At 47.2% G+C, this 14,903-nt stretch overlaps 1 protein-coding gene across 4 annotated transcripts in view; it reads left to right on the forward strand.

The window, feature by feature from the left end:
• The first annotated feature begins 526 nt into the window (after positions 1 to 526).
• Positions 527 to 14,903, forward strand: part of Phldb2 (pleckstrin homology like domain family B member 2) — a 112,493-nt gene continuing 98,116 nt past the window's right edge. Inside the window, exon 1 of one of the 4 annotated variants that reach the window (XM_004672311.3) lies at positions 527 to 909. In XM_004672311.3, the coding sequence (XP_004672368.2) occupies positions 831 to 909 (79 nt within the window). In that variant the 5' untranslated portion in view covers positions 527 to 830. Of the gene's footprint in view, positions 910 to 1,139; positions 1,290 to 14,903 lie in introns of those variants that run through there. The other 3 variants (XM_045147463.1, XM_045147462.1, XM_004672310.2) reach the window with 3 other exon arrangements.

Raw genomic sequence — 14,903 nt, forward strand, 5'->3', positions numbered from 1 at the left:
AGAGAGAGAGAGGGAGGCTGGGGGAGAGAGAGGGAGAGAGAAAGAGGAGAGAGGGATGGAGAGAGAGAGGGAGACAGAGGGAGGCTGGGAGAGAGAGATAGAGAGAGAGAGGGAGAGAGAGAGAGAGAGAGGCTGGGGGAGAGAGAGAGAGAGAGAGAGAGAGAGAGAGAGAGAGAGAGGGAGGGAGGGAGGGAGGGAGGGAGGGAGGGAGGGAGGGAGGGAGGGAGGGAATGGGTATGCCAGGGCCTCTCTTGCAGGCGCCGAACTGCAGAGCACAGGCCACTTTGTGCACCTGGCTTTGAGTGGGTACCACCAGGTTGTCTTTGCAAGCAAGGGCCTTTAACCGCTGCTGTCTTCCAGCTCTGAGTTCCTCCAGGGTTGTTCTTTATCCCTGTTGTTCCCCCACAGGCTGTCTCTGAGCTCTGATTTACCATCTCCGGGGTGGGTCTCCTTGGTGCACGCCTTCGCCTCCCCAGGATGAGGGGTGCGCTCGCTGGTGGAAGGCATCCGCCTTGGCACTGTTTTCACTGGTGGTGGTATGTGTTGTTACGGAGAGTGGCTATGAGAAAGGAGCGCAAGGCAGTCAGAATAGACGAGTTTGAAAGGCCCGAAGGCCTGGCCCAGACTGCCTGGGTGGAGAAGTGCCTGGAGGAGGTGCGGTCACCTGGAGTTTCCGCACAGAGAGTTCATCATCCTCATCATCGGGTGAGGAAAGCACCACCCCAGGACTTGTCCTCTCCCGCCCTTCTTCCAACTCATTAAAAAAAAAAAGCCACCAAAGTCTTCAGCGCGTTGCTGCGAGCGCTGCTTTGCGAAAGTGGCTCTGGGTGATGGGCGAGCGTCCGGGCTCCTGCCAGCCTGCGTCCCAGCCCGGGGTGGCGCGCCCGCCCTGGGTCTCGGAGTGGAGAGGTGAGGAGGGGCGACCGCCGGCCTTGGGTTTGGGGGTGGAGGCGGCGGGGTGGGGTGGGGGGGACGGATCGGGACGCGGGCTCGGCGCGCCCTGGCGGCTCGCGCGGACACTGCACCCTTCCCCGAGCGCGCCCGCGGGTTGGAGGCGGCGCAGGCTCGGGGCGGAGAGGCGGCGGCCGGCGCGCAGGAGGAGAGAGCGCGCGGCGCGGGGCCGCACTGGCTGCCCGGGGCTCGGCGGCGGCCGGAGCTGCGCAGGGGTCCGAGGGCCGGACGAGGAAGGGAAGCGAAGCGAAGGGCGGGGGTTGGAAACCAGGGCCACGACGCCCCCCACCCCCATCCCCAGCGCCCCGGGGACCGCTGCTCGGAAGAAAGATGAGATGGTGAGTGCGATTCCCGGACCCGGACTTCCTTTGCTTCCCGTGCAGGCTGCGGGGGACAAAAGCCCGTGCCGGCTGGGGTCGGCAGAATCCCCGAGAGGCAGCTTTAGGGGAGCCCTGCCCCTCCCCACCGTCGTGCATGACTTTGAGGGGGCATTGGCTGGACCTCCGGTGGAGGGAATCGCGGGAGAGGGGGTGTCTGTGTAAAGGAGATGCTTTCCAGCGTGTTCGTGGGGGAACAGGCAGGGACTTAGGGGTCCCAAGGGTAACTTCTGAGACAACTGTAGCATGCTGCAGAAGATAGAGAGCCGGGAATTGTTCGGAGGAAAGAAAGTGGGCAGCTGGGGGGCCGAGGACACGGGACCCAGAGAAGACCCCCCCTCTCCCCAAGCCCCCCACCAATGTCAGCTCGCTAGGCTAGTTCTACTTTGTTTGGACAGTGAACTCGGGGGCGAGCCTCGGGCACCCAGGTTCTCGCCTGATCTGATTGCGGGGGGGTCCTTAAACGTGTATGGGGTGGTGGTCTCTGCGTCCTTGGGGACCGCGAGTGCAAGGCTGGGGGGCGTCCTGCGCGCCACCAGCGCCCCACACGACGGAGCCGGGGGTGGGGAGGGCGCGGAACTGCTCGCTTGTTGATGCGTTCAGGAACTCGCCGGGGACCTGGCTGACTCCCGCCACCGCCAGGAAATTAAAAGGCTGACAGGCTGTCCCTTCCCGGGCTGGGGCTTCCTGTTTGAAAGAACTTTGCAAGTCCAGCCTACTTCCAGCGGCTCCTCCGGGTACGGTTGTTTCGCTTAAAAGGACGGCCGATTCCCTTTTATTTAATGCGCCTTGCCCCGGGCTGGAAGTCGCTGGCCTGGCCCAGCCCCGCACACCGCCCTCCGGGCAAGTCTTCCTTCCCTGGCTCGGAAGAAAGTTCTGAAGGCTTCTAGCACGCAGGGCCAGTCGCAGCCAGGCGCGAGGGTGGAATCCGTTAGCGTAAATATTTGTCAACCACGTTTCCCTGCGTTCGAGGAGTAACTTTTCCGACGTGCATTTTCAAGTGCGGGCAAGGGCTCTCTCGTCTCTTTAGGCTTTCTGCTTTGGGCTTAACCCTTGGGAGGTCGGATCTGTCCCCGGGACTGCTCACGGCTGGATGCTGCTGGAAGACTTCCAAGTGAGCTCGCAGTCAGAGGGTGAGACTTCTGACCTTGGAGCGCTTGAATTCTTTGTTCCCGGGAGGACAGCAACACAGTAGTCCCATTTGGAGTACGTAAACCTTTTAGGGTTGCCCAGTGTTTTCACAGAATAGCTATATGTCTGCTGCCGTTGGACTCGGTTGTGTAAACGTTTGTTTGAATAAAGAACTCAAGTTCTTTGAGAAGTCACAGTGGTATCTTTCATGGCTTCCTTCTTTTCATATCCTCAACTTGGCTTAAAATGATTTTTATTTCGGCCTGATACACTTACTGTGGGACCTAAAAGTTATATATTCTTAAGAAACTGCAAAGTGGGCTGGAGAAATGGCTTAGCGGTTAGGGCATTTGCCTGTGAAGCCAAAGGACCCAGGTTCCATTCCCCAGGACCCACGTAAGCCAGATGTACAAGGGGGCGCTCTCATCTGGAGTTCATTTACAGTGGCTGGAGGCCCTGGCGTGCGTGCCCATTCTCTTTCTCTAGCTCTGTCTCTCTGTCTCTCTCTCTGATTGAAAAAAAGAAAGAAAGAAAGAAACTGCAAAGTCTCAAGCATAGATAAGGGGGTGTTTTCTTAATAGCATGGAGGGTTTTCTCTTATCTAATTCAGCATTCACCTTCTGAGGTTGGGAGGTTTGCAAATCCCAGCCTCTCTCACAAATGGTAAAATGAGATGTTTGGTTAAGGGCCAGGGTCGCCTCTGTATGCTTGCCGGCCTCAATCTGGTCCGGGGGTTGGCAGCTGCTGGTCTTTTGAGGGTGGATCTGGATGTACTGCAGGGGATGTCTGCGGGAATCCTGGTTTGGAACAAGGAAGGAAGGTTACTTAGGGAATTGGGTGAAGCCCTTGATAATATGTCTCTTCCAGAGATCTGGCCAAAGCTGACCACTTTAGCTACTTTTTCAGGAGCGGGAAGAAAAACATAAAGCTGATTTAATAAAACGCTGCTTTTCACTACTTTCTTCCAACTATTGTGAAGCCTCTCGGTTAGGGTCATTGTGGGTGCCCTGGAGAAGTTACTGTGGAAGATGGGATTGCTTTTGAATATATATCACATACATATATACATACTCATGCATACATATATACATATATATATTTTATACATACATATATATATATATACACTTTTTTAACTAGCTGAGATCATGGTTCGGGTCATAGAGGTGGCACCGGGTGACTGGGACAGTCATTGGCTTCCTATGTGCTCTAGGGAACCCTTTGTGTGCTTTTTGGACTGTCCGCTAAGTGTGTGCTCTCACTGTTGAGCGTATAAACGTGAGGCAGAAAACCCTCTCTCCGCCAGGAGCTTTATCGTAAAGCCCAGCGAGTAGCACAGCAGTGATCGCGAGGAGGAAGCATGGTGCCCCAGAGGGTGACTGGCACAGTGCTTGGTGGCTGTCATGGCTAAGGGTAGGAGAGCGCTGGCATCTAGTGAACAGAGACCCAAAATGCCGGTAAGCATCCTGCAAGGCACAGGGCACACCATTGATCCAGCACAAACCGGCACCAGACTATGACCTCAGGGCCAAAGTTAACAAGATTACGGATCTTAATTTTATTTAGACCCTCATGAAACTTTTAGCAGTTCTTGGCATCACGAAGGGAACATGTCACAGAGCCTTTTTGTCTGCAGCATATTCTTTTGTCCTTGGGATTAAGAGTCTAAATATACCGTACAGATGAAGGAAATTGTATTCTTTGATGCCTTTGAATTGGCTTAAAAATCATAGGAGTTTGGAATGTGGGCCACAAGGGAGCCTCAGAGATCACACATTTCCACTCTCATCTTATATACGATGTGTTGAGTGAATTAGGGGCAAACACAGCTCTCTATATGACCCAGGATTAGAGAATGTAAATATATCTATATAGGCAAGTGGGATTTTCAAACAATTTGACCCTTTGTGAGAATTTAGCAATTCCATTCTCTGTGAGAAAATAAATTCTTTGATGAGGGACAGTGGTGTAAGCCACAGCGACTGTGAAGCATATGTCTGGGTGTGTCTGGGACACCAAGAAGAAGACGAATCTATTGTGTGACCTGGGACACCACTTCTGAAGCCCGCACCATCCTTTCCATATCAAAGTGGGGAACAGATGGTCCCTCAGACCTAGCAGATGCTGCTTTTGAATATAGGTACAAAACAGAACATCAGGGTTTCCTCCCTGCCTTATCCTTTAAGAGCAGAGCGCATGAATAGACAGGGTTGTCTTGCACAGAAGGGAAAGAGGAACGCCTCCTCAGTATGGAGAAACAAGACTCGATTGTGCTTCAGGGAAACTGTGGAGGAGGGCTATACATTGGTGAGGGGAATCTGATAAATTCAATTTCACAGAACTCAGATTAGAAACTGAAGATGACTCAAGGTTTACTCTCTGGGGACAGAGAGGGCAAAATAATGCTGGGGACAAACAGAACCTTAGAAATACTCTTACCAGCTAAGTGTGGTACTCCCCTTTAATCCTAGCACTTAGGAGGCTCATGCAGGAGGATTGCTGTGAGTGCAAGGCAGCCTGTTCTATATAGTGAGGCAACATCCCATCTCAAAAAGTTCCAAAAAGGAGAAAAGAGATACTTTTAACTGAAACCTTTGCCACTGACCCATAGGCTTGGTTTTAAAAGGACTAAACAAGTCAAATCTCCTAACTTGTTCATTGACACCCGCCTATGCCTCATGGTTTCTGCCACTCAATCTGATGACCTAAAAGCCATGCATTTCCTTGCTAGTGAAAAGGAAGGAGTTTGCATGAGCCAGTATTTATTATTGTTACCCCACACAGACTCAGTCTTCCATAAAAGACCGGCAACTAAATTTAGAATTCAGTGGAAGTGGGTGTTGATCACCATAGAGTGCTTGTTTGCACATTGCGAGGGACTCCTGCAGATCATAGTAAGATGCTGGAATTAGCCTGTCAAATAGCAAAAAGGGACAAAAGTTCTCCAAGATTCATTCTTTGACCATTGCACTACCAAAATCGGAGTAGGTGAAAGCCAAGCAAAGCCAACTCCTGCATTCTTCTGACCAATTCAGTTTCACTTCTGAAGGTTGCTTCTTAGCCAGGAGGGGACAGGAGAGAGAAGTCTGGCTGCCACCCCACTTGCATCATTGCTGAAGTGGCTGCTTTTCAAAAACAGCCCAAGACTTATTAAGGAAATTTCAAGCCATAGGAATGCACACAAAATACTTCTTGTATACCGTGCTGAATCAAGTACCGGGACTATATTGCATTAACATAATTTTGACCAGGCTTTGTTCTCGCCGGGTTACGCCCAAACAATTTACCATGCCCTTGGAATGTCGTGGTGAACAGTGCTGGGGAAATCTTTTCCCAATTAGGTAGCTGCCACCTTATCAAGCATGCTTGTGGTCCGTGGTCATTTCCATTTCCTGCAGCATGTAGTAGGCACTGCTGTTATTTAACTGGTACAAAAAGGAGTCTGGAAAGTTGGAGCAAAAAGAACATCTAGAGCAGCTCATCATTTTAATGGTGGGGCAACCTCTGCTTAAGCAAGGTGAAGGGAGATGAGGCAGCCTTGCTTCAGTTGGTCCTCCTCCTATGACTTAGTTGGCTGGCCCAGGGAAACAACAGGTCTCCTGACTCAGGTCCTTGGCAGACAGTCCAGTGGTCTTTGGACTGAGTTAACTAACCATTACATTAAAATTAACATCTGGGGGCTGGAGAGATGGCTGAGCCATTAAGTGCTTGTCTGTGAAGCCTAAGTACCCTGGTTCGAGGCTCGATTCCCCAGGTCCCACGTTAGCCAAGATGCACAAGGGGGCGCATGTGTCTGGAGTTCATTTGTAGTGGCTGGAAGCCCTGGCGCCCCCATTCTCTCTCTCCCTATCTGCCTCTTTCTCTCTCTGTTGCTCCCAAATAAATAAATACAAATAAACAACAACAACAACAAAATTAACATCTGAATGTAATCATTTCCTTTATTAGGTCTTTTGGCTATCGTTATTAAAACCACGATTTATGAAACTAAGTCAATTATTCATTGATTTCTACTGGTTAAAATTTGTCCCTTCTGCTTTTAAGCTGGAAGTAGTCCAAAGGTAGGTTGCAAGAAAGGAGAAAAGTTCAGCACACACTGCGAAATTGCTGTTAAAGCAATGAAGAAATAGTGTCATTCCCGTTGCATTTTACCTTATAATGTACTTATGAACCACATTGTGCCATTTTCGTGGACAGTTGTCCACTGGCATAATGGTGTCCCGTAAGATTCTTTTTTATCCCTTAGTACTTCAGAACCTTGGGACTCATAGCCTGCATGATGCCCAGTGAGCGAAGAAATCAACGAGCCATACATTTTTCAGAATGCATCACCATAGTTAAGCAAAATACAACTTTTTTTTTAGAGACTATTCACCCAATTTTTGAATGAAAGGGGAAAATGTGCTGAGGGTATCATACTCAGTGATAAGGTGCCTAGCTCACATGAATGAGGTCTTGGATTTGACCTCTATTATTGCCAAAAAGAAAAGAAAGGGAGGGCTGGAGAGATGGTTTAATGTGTAAGGTGCAAAGCCAAAGGACCCAGGTTTGATTCCCCAAGATTCATGTAAGCCAGATGCATAAGGGTGCACACACATCTGGAGTTGGTTTGCAGTGGCTACAATTCCTCGCACACCCATTCTCTCTCTGCCTATTTCTGTATCTCTCTCTCAAATAAATAAAAACAAAATATTTAAAAGAAAAGGAAAGGGACAAACACTATGTCTGTGGGAGACATGGGCAACTTGTGTTTGTTGCATCTCTCCTGAGTGTACTTGGGCTCCAACATCCCCAGTCCATAAATATTGAATAAGGGATCAGAAATCATAGTGAGTATTGGATTTGCGGACTATTAGTTTGGAAAAATCAACCACAACTCTTAAGAGGGCATATTTCAAATGAGATAGAACCCATTCAGTGTGGGATGGCTGCAGGCTAAGGGGCATGCTTCAATGGAAGGATGTGGAACCCTCAGAGAGTTCACTCATGAGCAAAGCTTCCAGTTCAAGTCTATAATGATGGTCTCAGGGTCAAGGTACAGCAGCGTTATCTCCATGTGGTGCTGGCTTCCATATTTTTCTTGCTTGTAATTAGCTTTGAGTTCCCAGGATTAGGTGGATAGCATTTCCTCTGATTCCAGACGGGCGTTGTTGACATGATGCACAGGGATGTTTAAGTCCCGTAGGTCAAGCGAGTGTTCCATGGCTTCCCACCCCTCTGCCTTTCCTCCACCAAGCTGATCACTTAGTGGAGGGAGATTCTTCTGGGTTCTTAAGGGACTTAGTCAGAATCACCTAAACTCAAAGAAGAGTTGTACTCATGATAAGGAATAAGAAATATCTGGAGATGTTTGATTTCATTTGGAAATTTTTAGAAATCTGCATCTTCAGCTGAAGCTGTTTTCGGTTTTAATGAAAACTTGAGCCTGTGACTTCTTCCCTAAACATTTGTTCCATTTTTAGAGAACAGGACAAAGAACTCTACACAGTATATCAACCCCTTTTTAGCATAAATATCTTAACAGTTTTTGCATCAGAAATTCTTTTTTATTTTAATTTGTTTTTATTTATTTGAGAAAGACAGAGAAAGAGGGGTGGGCAGATAGAATTTCAGATCCAGGGCTGGAAACACAGCTTTGCAGTTATGATGCTTGCCTGCAAAACCAAAGGACTCAGGTTTGATTCCTCAGGACCCATGTAAGCCAGATGCACAAGGTGGTGCATGTGTTTGGAGTTCATGTGCAGTGGCTAGAGGTCCTGGTGTACCCGTTCTCTCTCTTTCTCTCCAATAAATACATTTTAACAAATACTTTTTAAAAAAGAATGAATGCTCAGGTGATGGGTGACTCAGGACACTGAATATATGACTCTTTTCTTGGTTTTCTTTTGCCTTTTGTTTTGAAACTTTTATAGCATTTTATGAAGATACCTGAAAGATATTTGATACCATTGAGAAGACCATTAAGGGAAAACGATTTGGATGCTACTACAAAGAGGAGAAAGGAGTAGAGGATTTCAGGAATGAGCCACCACACCCTGTTTGAGGTGGTTTTATTTGGATATAAATGGTGGTTAAATTTAGGTACACCACCTAGCATCTTGCAAGTGTCCTAAGTAGAATGGCTTATTTTCTAGTAATCTTTTGTTGTTGTTGGTTTTGTTTTGTTTTGTTTGTTTGTTTTTGTTTTTCAAGGTAGGGTTTCACTCTAGCTCAGGCTGACCTGGAACTCACTATGTAGGCTCAGTGGCCTTGAACTCATGGCGATCCTCTTACCTCTGCCTTCCGAGGGCTGGGGTTAAAGGTGTGCACCACCTCGCCTGGCATATTTTCTAGTAATTCTGACAATGCATTTTCTCTCTCTCTTTCTTTCTTTCTTTCTTTCTTTCTTTCTTTCTTTCTTTCTTTCTTTCTTTCTTTCTTTTTTTTCTGAGGTACTGCTGCAGTCAGATTAGAGCAGTTTGTGGGAAAAAGGTTTATTTTGGGTTACAGACTTGAGGGAGAAGCTCCACGATGGCAGGGAAAACGATGGCATGAGCAGAGGGTGGACATCCCCTCCTGGCCAACATCAGGTGGACAACAGAAACAGGAGAGTGTGCCAAACACTGGCAAGGGGAGACTGGCTATAACACCCATAAGCCTGCCCGCAACAATACACTGCCTCCAGGAGGCGTTAATTCCCAAATCTCCATCAGCTGGGGACCTAGCATTCAGAACACCTGAGTTTATGGGGAACACCTTAAACCACCACAGGTACTTAAAAAAAATCACCTTTTAAGAATCTAATTTAGTATGATAAAAATATTCATGATCTCGAAAAACAAAACAAACAAAAAATATTCATACTTAAAAACATGATCAAGGAGCTGTAAGGTGAGCACTATCCCTTTTAACTTGGCATATAGATTTTATTTTTATTCATATTAGTTTACAAAATGCATTTATCTTTTTGAAACAGTTAATGTAGGAAATTTAAGCATATACAAAATTTAAAAACATACACTAAACGAACAAGATAATAAACCCATATACCCATGGACTGCATTCAAGATTGTTTATATCTGTTAATCCAGTTTCATCTGAAGATCTCACTTTCTCTCAATATATGGATTAAACTTGTTTCAAACACCTGAGTATTTTATCCATAAATAATTTGTAATGTGATGCTAAGTGATTAATTAAAAAAACTCATCATTCCTTTAAAAATGACTACAATTGTGTCGTATTATCTGTCAGTCAGTGTTCAAATTTTTTTATACCTTTTTAACTTGATTGATTACTGAAAACAGCATGAAAAACTGTGTGATACCAGGCATCTCCTTGGTATGTCTCCTGAGTCTTTTTAACCTAAAATGGTTCCTTCTCCTTCCTGTCTTTATTTTCTTTCCTGTTGTCATTTGCTCAGTGAAGATGCTGCTCTTTGGGTTTTGTTTTTGTTTTTGTTTTCTATAGTTTCCCATATTTTAGAATGAGATGAGCATGTCTCTTTGGTGGCTTGGCCTTATTTATTTATTTTTTTCCCGGAGACAGCAAGCATCTCACTTGGCAGCCTAGGCAGCCCTTGAACTCTTGCAGTGCTGGGCGTACAAGAGGGTGTCACCACACCCAGTACATGGTGTTTTTAAAAGACATTCTTTCATCCCTTGTGTTTTCTATAATAAAAAGCCAACATACTTTTAGTTAGAAGTGTCTTGAGCCTAATATATTACATATACTCGCACACGCACCCACACACACGCATACATGCACACATATGCATGCATGCACACATATACACACATACACACATGCACGCACGTGCACACACATTGAGTGATATCTCTTCTTTAATATTAAGGCTGCGTAGCAGTGTGACCAGTACACATGTGAGTTTGCGTGATAAAGGCCACTTCTTGATTATTGAGGGAGGAGTCAGGAATTCTGCCAGCGCAGGCGCCTTTAATGACCCTAGCTTCCCAAGGTGATGTCTGCTCTCTGTCCCCTGCCCTCCCTTGGACTGCCAGGCATTAGCACCGGAAAGCAGCCCTTGCATTCCTTGGATAGTCTAAAGAATTCTGTGAACTCCCTGCAGACAAGTATTCTTGAAGGAACCAGCACAGAAACTTCTTTAGAAATTCCTCTCCTTGACGCCTTTGCATTTTCACAGAGTCATCTAAGATTCTTAAGAATTCCTCATTTAAAACAACTTAGATTTATTTCAAGGTAGCTGCTGATGCCAGGAGATCAAGATCTTCCCTGGATGCATGGCCACTGTGGTGTTTGATTACTTCCCCTGTTTCTTTGTTTTGTTTTTTTTTTTTTTTTTTTTGGTTTTTCGACATACGGTGTCGCTGTAGCCCAGGCTGACCTAGAATTCACTCTGGAGTCTCAGGGTGGCCTTGAACTTACAGTGAACCGAGTGCTGGGATTAATGGCATGCATCACCACGCCCGGTGACGTTCCCTGTTTCTTGAGTCCCTTTTGGAGTTGTTTTGTTGGCAAAGCTTAGACTTCACTATACCTAGGACTCACAGAAAGGAATGGGCATACCAGGGCATCAAGCTGCTGCAAACAAACTCCAGATACATTTGCCACTTTGTGCCTACGTAGGTACTGGGGAATGAAACTGGGGTCCTTCGGCTTTGCAGGCAAGCGCCCCAAGCACTAAGCCATCTCTCCAGCCCAGGCATTCATTCTCATCTCCAGTGGCCCTCATCTTCTCTCCGGCCCTGGACTAATTCTGAGGGTGCATCCTTCTGTCTGGTTTCTGAAAAGCTACCTCTGCATTCACACAGAAAACATGTGTGTTTTAGGCTGCTGTGGACATGTGAAAGAGAGAGAGAGAGAGAGAGAGAGTGTGTGTGTGTGTGCGTGTGTGTACATGATTCTGAGATAGGAACAATCTTCAAGAAGAAGACAGGTAGCCGGGCGTGGTGGCGCACACCTTTAATCCCAGTACTCGGGAGGCAGAAGTAGGAGGATCGCCATGAGTTTGAGGCCACCCTAAGACTCCATAGTGAATTCCAGGTCAGCCCGGACTAGAGTGAGACCCTACCCCGAAACTGCCCCCCCCACAAAAAGAATAAGACAGGCACCTGTTTTGCCATTGAAATGCATCTCCTCTCATGGAGCTGCCTTTCTTGGATCCTTTAGAAAGATAGAAGCCCCTTCCCTGGCGATTATTAACCTACTTACATGGATCTAGTGGTGAGGAATGATTTTGTCCCAGCTGACAGATCTCTGGGCAAACAAAGAGCAGGATCTGAAGGAAGAGAAGCTGGAATCCAGTTGTTGCTGTTTATTTGCAAAACAAGAACACTAAGGGCGCTATTCGTGTAAGAAGCAAAGTTTGGTTTTGTGCTTGCCCTCCTCTGACCTGGGATATAAGAACTTAAGTGTGGAGGAAGAGTTTCAGGGAACACAAGTTCACAAGCCAGGCTGAGGGATCAGAAGAACCAAGTCCTGTGCAGGTGGAGAGCGGGGGGCCGTGGGAAGGAGCCTCAGGAAGCGAGGTTTGAGGTTTGCGGGGCGGCTCGGCACTGCAAGGAGAGGAGGGTCTGGGAGCGTGTGCCCCGAGGGCTGTTTGCGGTGGACGTGGGGACATGTGGGGAGGCGAGCCTTGTTTGCAGAGATGGAGGAGGCTAAGGAGGCTTGGGGATAAGAGTCAATATTTGTAAAGTAGGAGAGCTTGTTTGCAGAGGGGCTCCGAGGGGCCAAAGAGTTGAACAGAGACAAGAGTTTAGAGAATAAGGGCTACAAGGCTGCCCTTGGAAGCCTAAAAGGGGAGGATGGGAGACAGGGAAGCAGTCGTTCCTGAAGCTTCTAATTGGCCCGTTGGTATGACTAGTGCAGACTCTCAATTCATTGCCTTCCCCTGTAAAGCTCCGATGCCAGGGTTGCAATGCCTTTCTCAGTTTGTCCCTTCCGGTCCTCTAAAACCTTTCCTGTGACTCCCTCTCTGCCCTGGGTCACCACAGAAGTGCCCCACAGACCTCCTGTGAGGAGTGGCGCTGCTGGAAGGTCTTCGAAGCTGTGTCTGAACTCAATTGCATGTCATCAGGGCATACTTTGTTCCCAGCAGTGATATGTCATAAACATCATGCTGAAGGAGATGGGCCTGTGGACCACCGGCGCGCTGGAGAGAGGTCCACGTGCCGGACACCGATGGCAGCCTGTCACAAAATACTCCCTAGGAGGGGCCTCTCTATGGATATGCATAGGATTCAAACTTTATTATATCTAGTACATTTTGAATTACACTCTTCACGTGTTTTTTTTTTTAATTGTTTTTCCCAAGGTGTCTTCTTTTCACCAGCAGTGTGCAGTGGTTTTCACTTTTCCACTGGTTGCCACTGCAGTGTCCCTGTGACTAATTCCTGCCATTTTCGGTGATCCTAGCCTTCCTCCCCCAGCCCAGCTCCCCTCCCATTGCCCAGCTTGATGCGTGCTTGGCAAACACTCTATAAACTGAGCTGCCTCCCCAGCTCTTGACAGCCTCTTCGCTAACACCAGTACTTTGCTTTCCAGAGGTTCTCTGTTTGAGTATTACCTGTGCATAGCCCTGGTATTGGATATGCTGAGATTTCACTGTTGGGCATTTGCAGTCTAAAGGGCACGAGGTTCCGAGTTTAAATGGAGAATTATGTTTTGACACTAATGGCAGAATTGGGGCTGGGGAGATGGCTCAGTGGAACAAGGCGCTTACATGTGAGAGTACTGACCCAGGGTCCAGCCCCCTCAGCGCCCACTTACAGCTGCATGCAGCGTAGTGGTACACGTGTCTGTAATCCCAAGGCACTTAGGGCAAGGGTGGCAAGCCCAGGAGAATTCAGAAGCCAGCATGAAGCAGTGGCAAGAGACATCCTGCCTCAGGGGAAGGTGGAAGGAGAGGAAGAACTTGGGGCTGCCCTCTGACCAGCACATGCACCTGTGGCATGTGTGCACCCACACATTACACGTGCACGTGTGCACGCACACACAGTAAATAATAAAAATAGGAAAAAAATTAAAAACTAATTGCCAGTACTATTCCAAGGAGAATAGAATCTCAGAAGAAACATTAGACAATGATCCCTCAGATAGGGTTTTGAAATAATTTTCTTCTCCAAGGGAAAAAATGTGCTTTTTAATTTTATATATAGATTGTAGTATCATTCAAGAATTTGCTTGGCAGGGTGTGGTGGTGCATGCCTTTAATCCCAGCACTTACTTGGGAGGCAGAGGTAGGAGGATCGCCGAGTTCAAAGCCATCCTGAGACTACATAGTGAATTCCAGGTCAACCTAGGCTAGAGCGAGACCCTACCTCAAAAGACAAAAGAAAAAAAAAAAAGAATTTGCTTTGGTATTCTCTGGAATTTTCTGACTGGCAGTGAGATGGATGGATGTTTTAGGTGGTAAAACATGAGTGCTCCAAGGACTAAGTTTAAGGATTGGAAGGTCAGTGCGAGGATTGCCACACGCACTAACCTGTTTCCTGTTTAGTTTCGGGAGTTGGCCTCTCTCTCAGATGAGCACCACATGGATTCGCCTGCTCCCTGGCCCTCCTGTGGGTACGTGGAGATTAATGCTTGCTTGCAGCCCTTACATTTCTTGGGACTGTTTTGCTTCCCCAGTAACCTGTGCCGGGATGTTGTATCTCCACTGAGACCTCTTCATTGTTCACATAAAATATACAGGACACCCAAGATAAACACAGTGGTGTGGAACACAAAGGCAGGCTGTAAACCCAGGAGTCTTCCCCAGCTCCACCCTTACCCACATGAGCACAGGCTCTCCTCACTTCCCCCTCTCCTTTCTCCACGTGCCTCCTGGGCTAGGCTCCTTTGCAGTCTTTCAAGGTGTCCTTGCTGAGGAGTGTGCGCTCACAAAGCCTTTGTGAACTTGGATGCAGGCTAGTTATCTTTTTGATGGATAAGCTGGCGGATCATATTTTGGCCCTTGATGCTTGACCTTGGAACAGACAGATCACTTTCATATTTCATCAACCAAAACAAGGGACATAGCCACGTATAACACCATGGAGATGAGGAAGAGTCACCCAGCTTTGTTGTTGAAGAAGGAAAACTAGCGTATTAGTGACCAACACTAAACTGTGCTAAATAAATGTCTGACACAATGAATAAGTAATCTAAAACTGTCTCATAAGAGTTTCTGCTTTTCTATATACAATAAGCAAAACCACTTCAAATAAGAAAATATTTTAGTAATTATATTTTTTTTGTTTGTTGTTTGTTTTTTCAAGGTTTTTCACTCTAGCCCAGGCTGACCTGGAACTCACTATGTAGTCTCAGGGTGGCCTGGAACTCACGGTGATCCTCCTACTTCTGCCTCCCGAGTGCTCGGATTAAAGACATGCGCCTCCACGCCTGGTGTACATTTTTTAAAAAATGAAGATTGTTATTACTGTTGGTTAAGCTATGATCAGCAAATGGTTAGAGACTTTTTCTTAATTAGTCTATTAGCTTTAT

Source organism: Jaculus jaculus, chromosome 4 (assembly GCF_020740685.1).
Source record: "Jaculus jaculus isolate mJacJac1 chromosome 4, mJacJac1.mat.Y.cur, whole genome shotgun sequence".
In the NCBI taxonomy this organism is placed as follows: Eukaryota; Metazoa; Chordata; class Mammalia; order Rodentia; family Dipodidae; genus Jaculus; species Jaculus jaculus.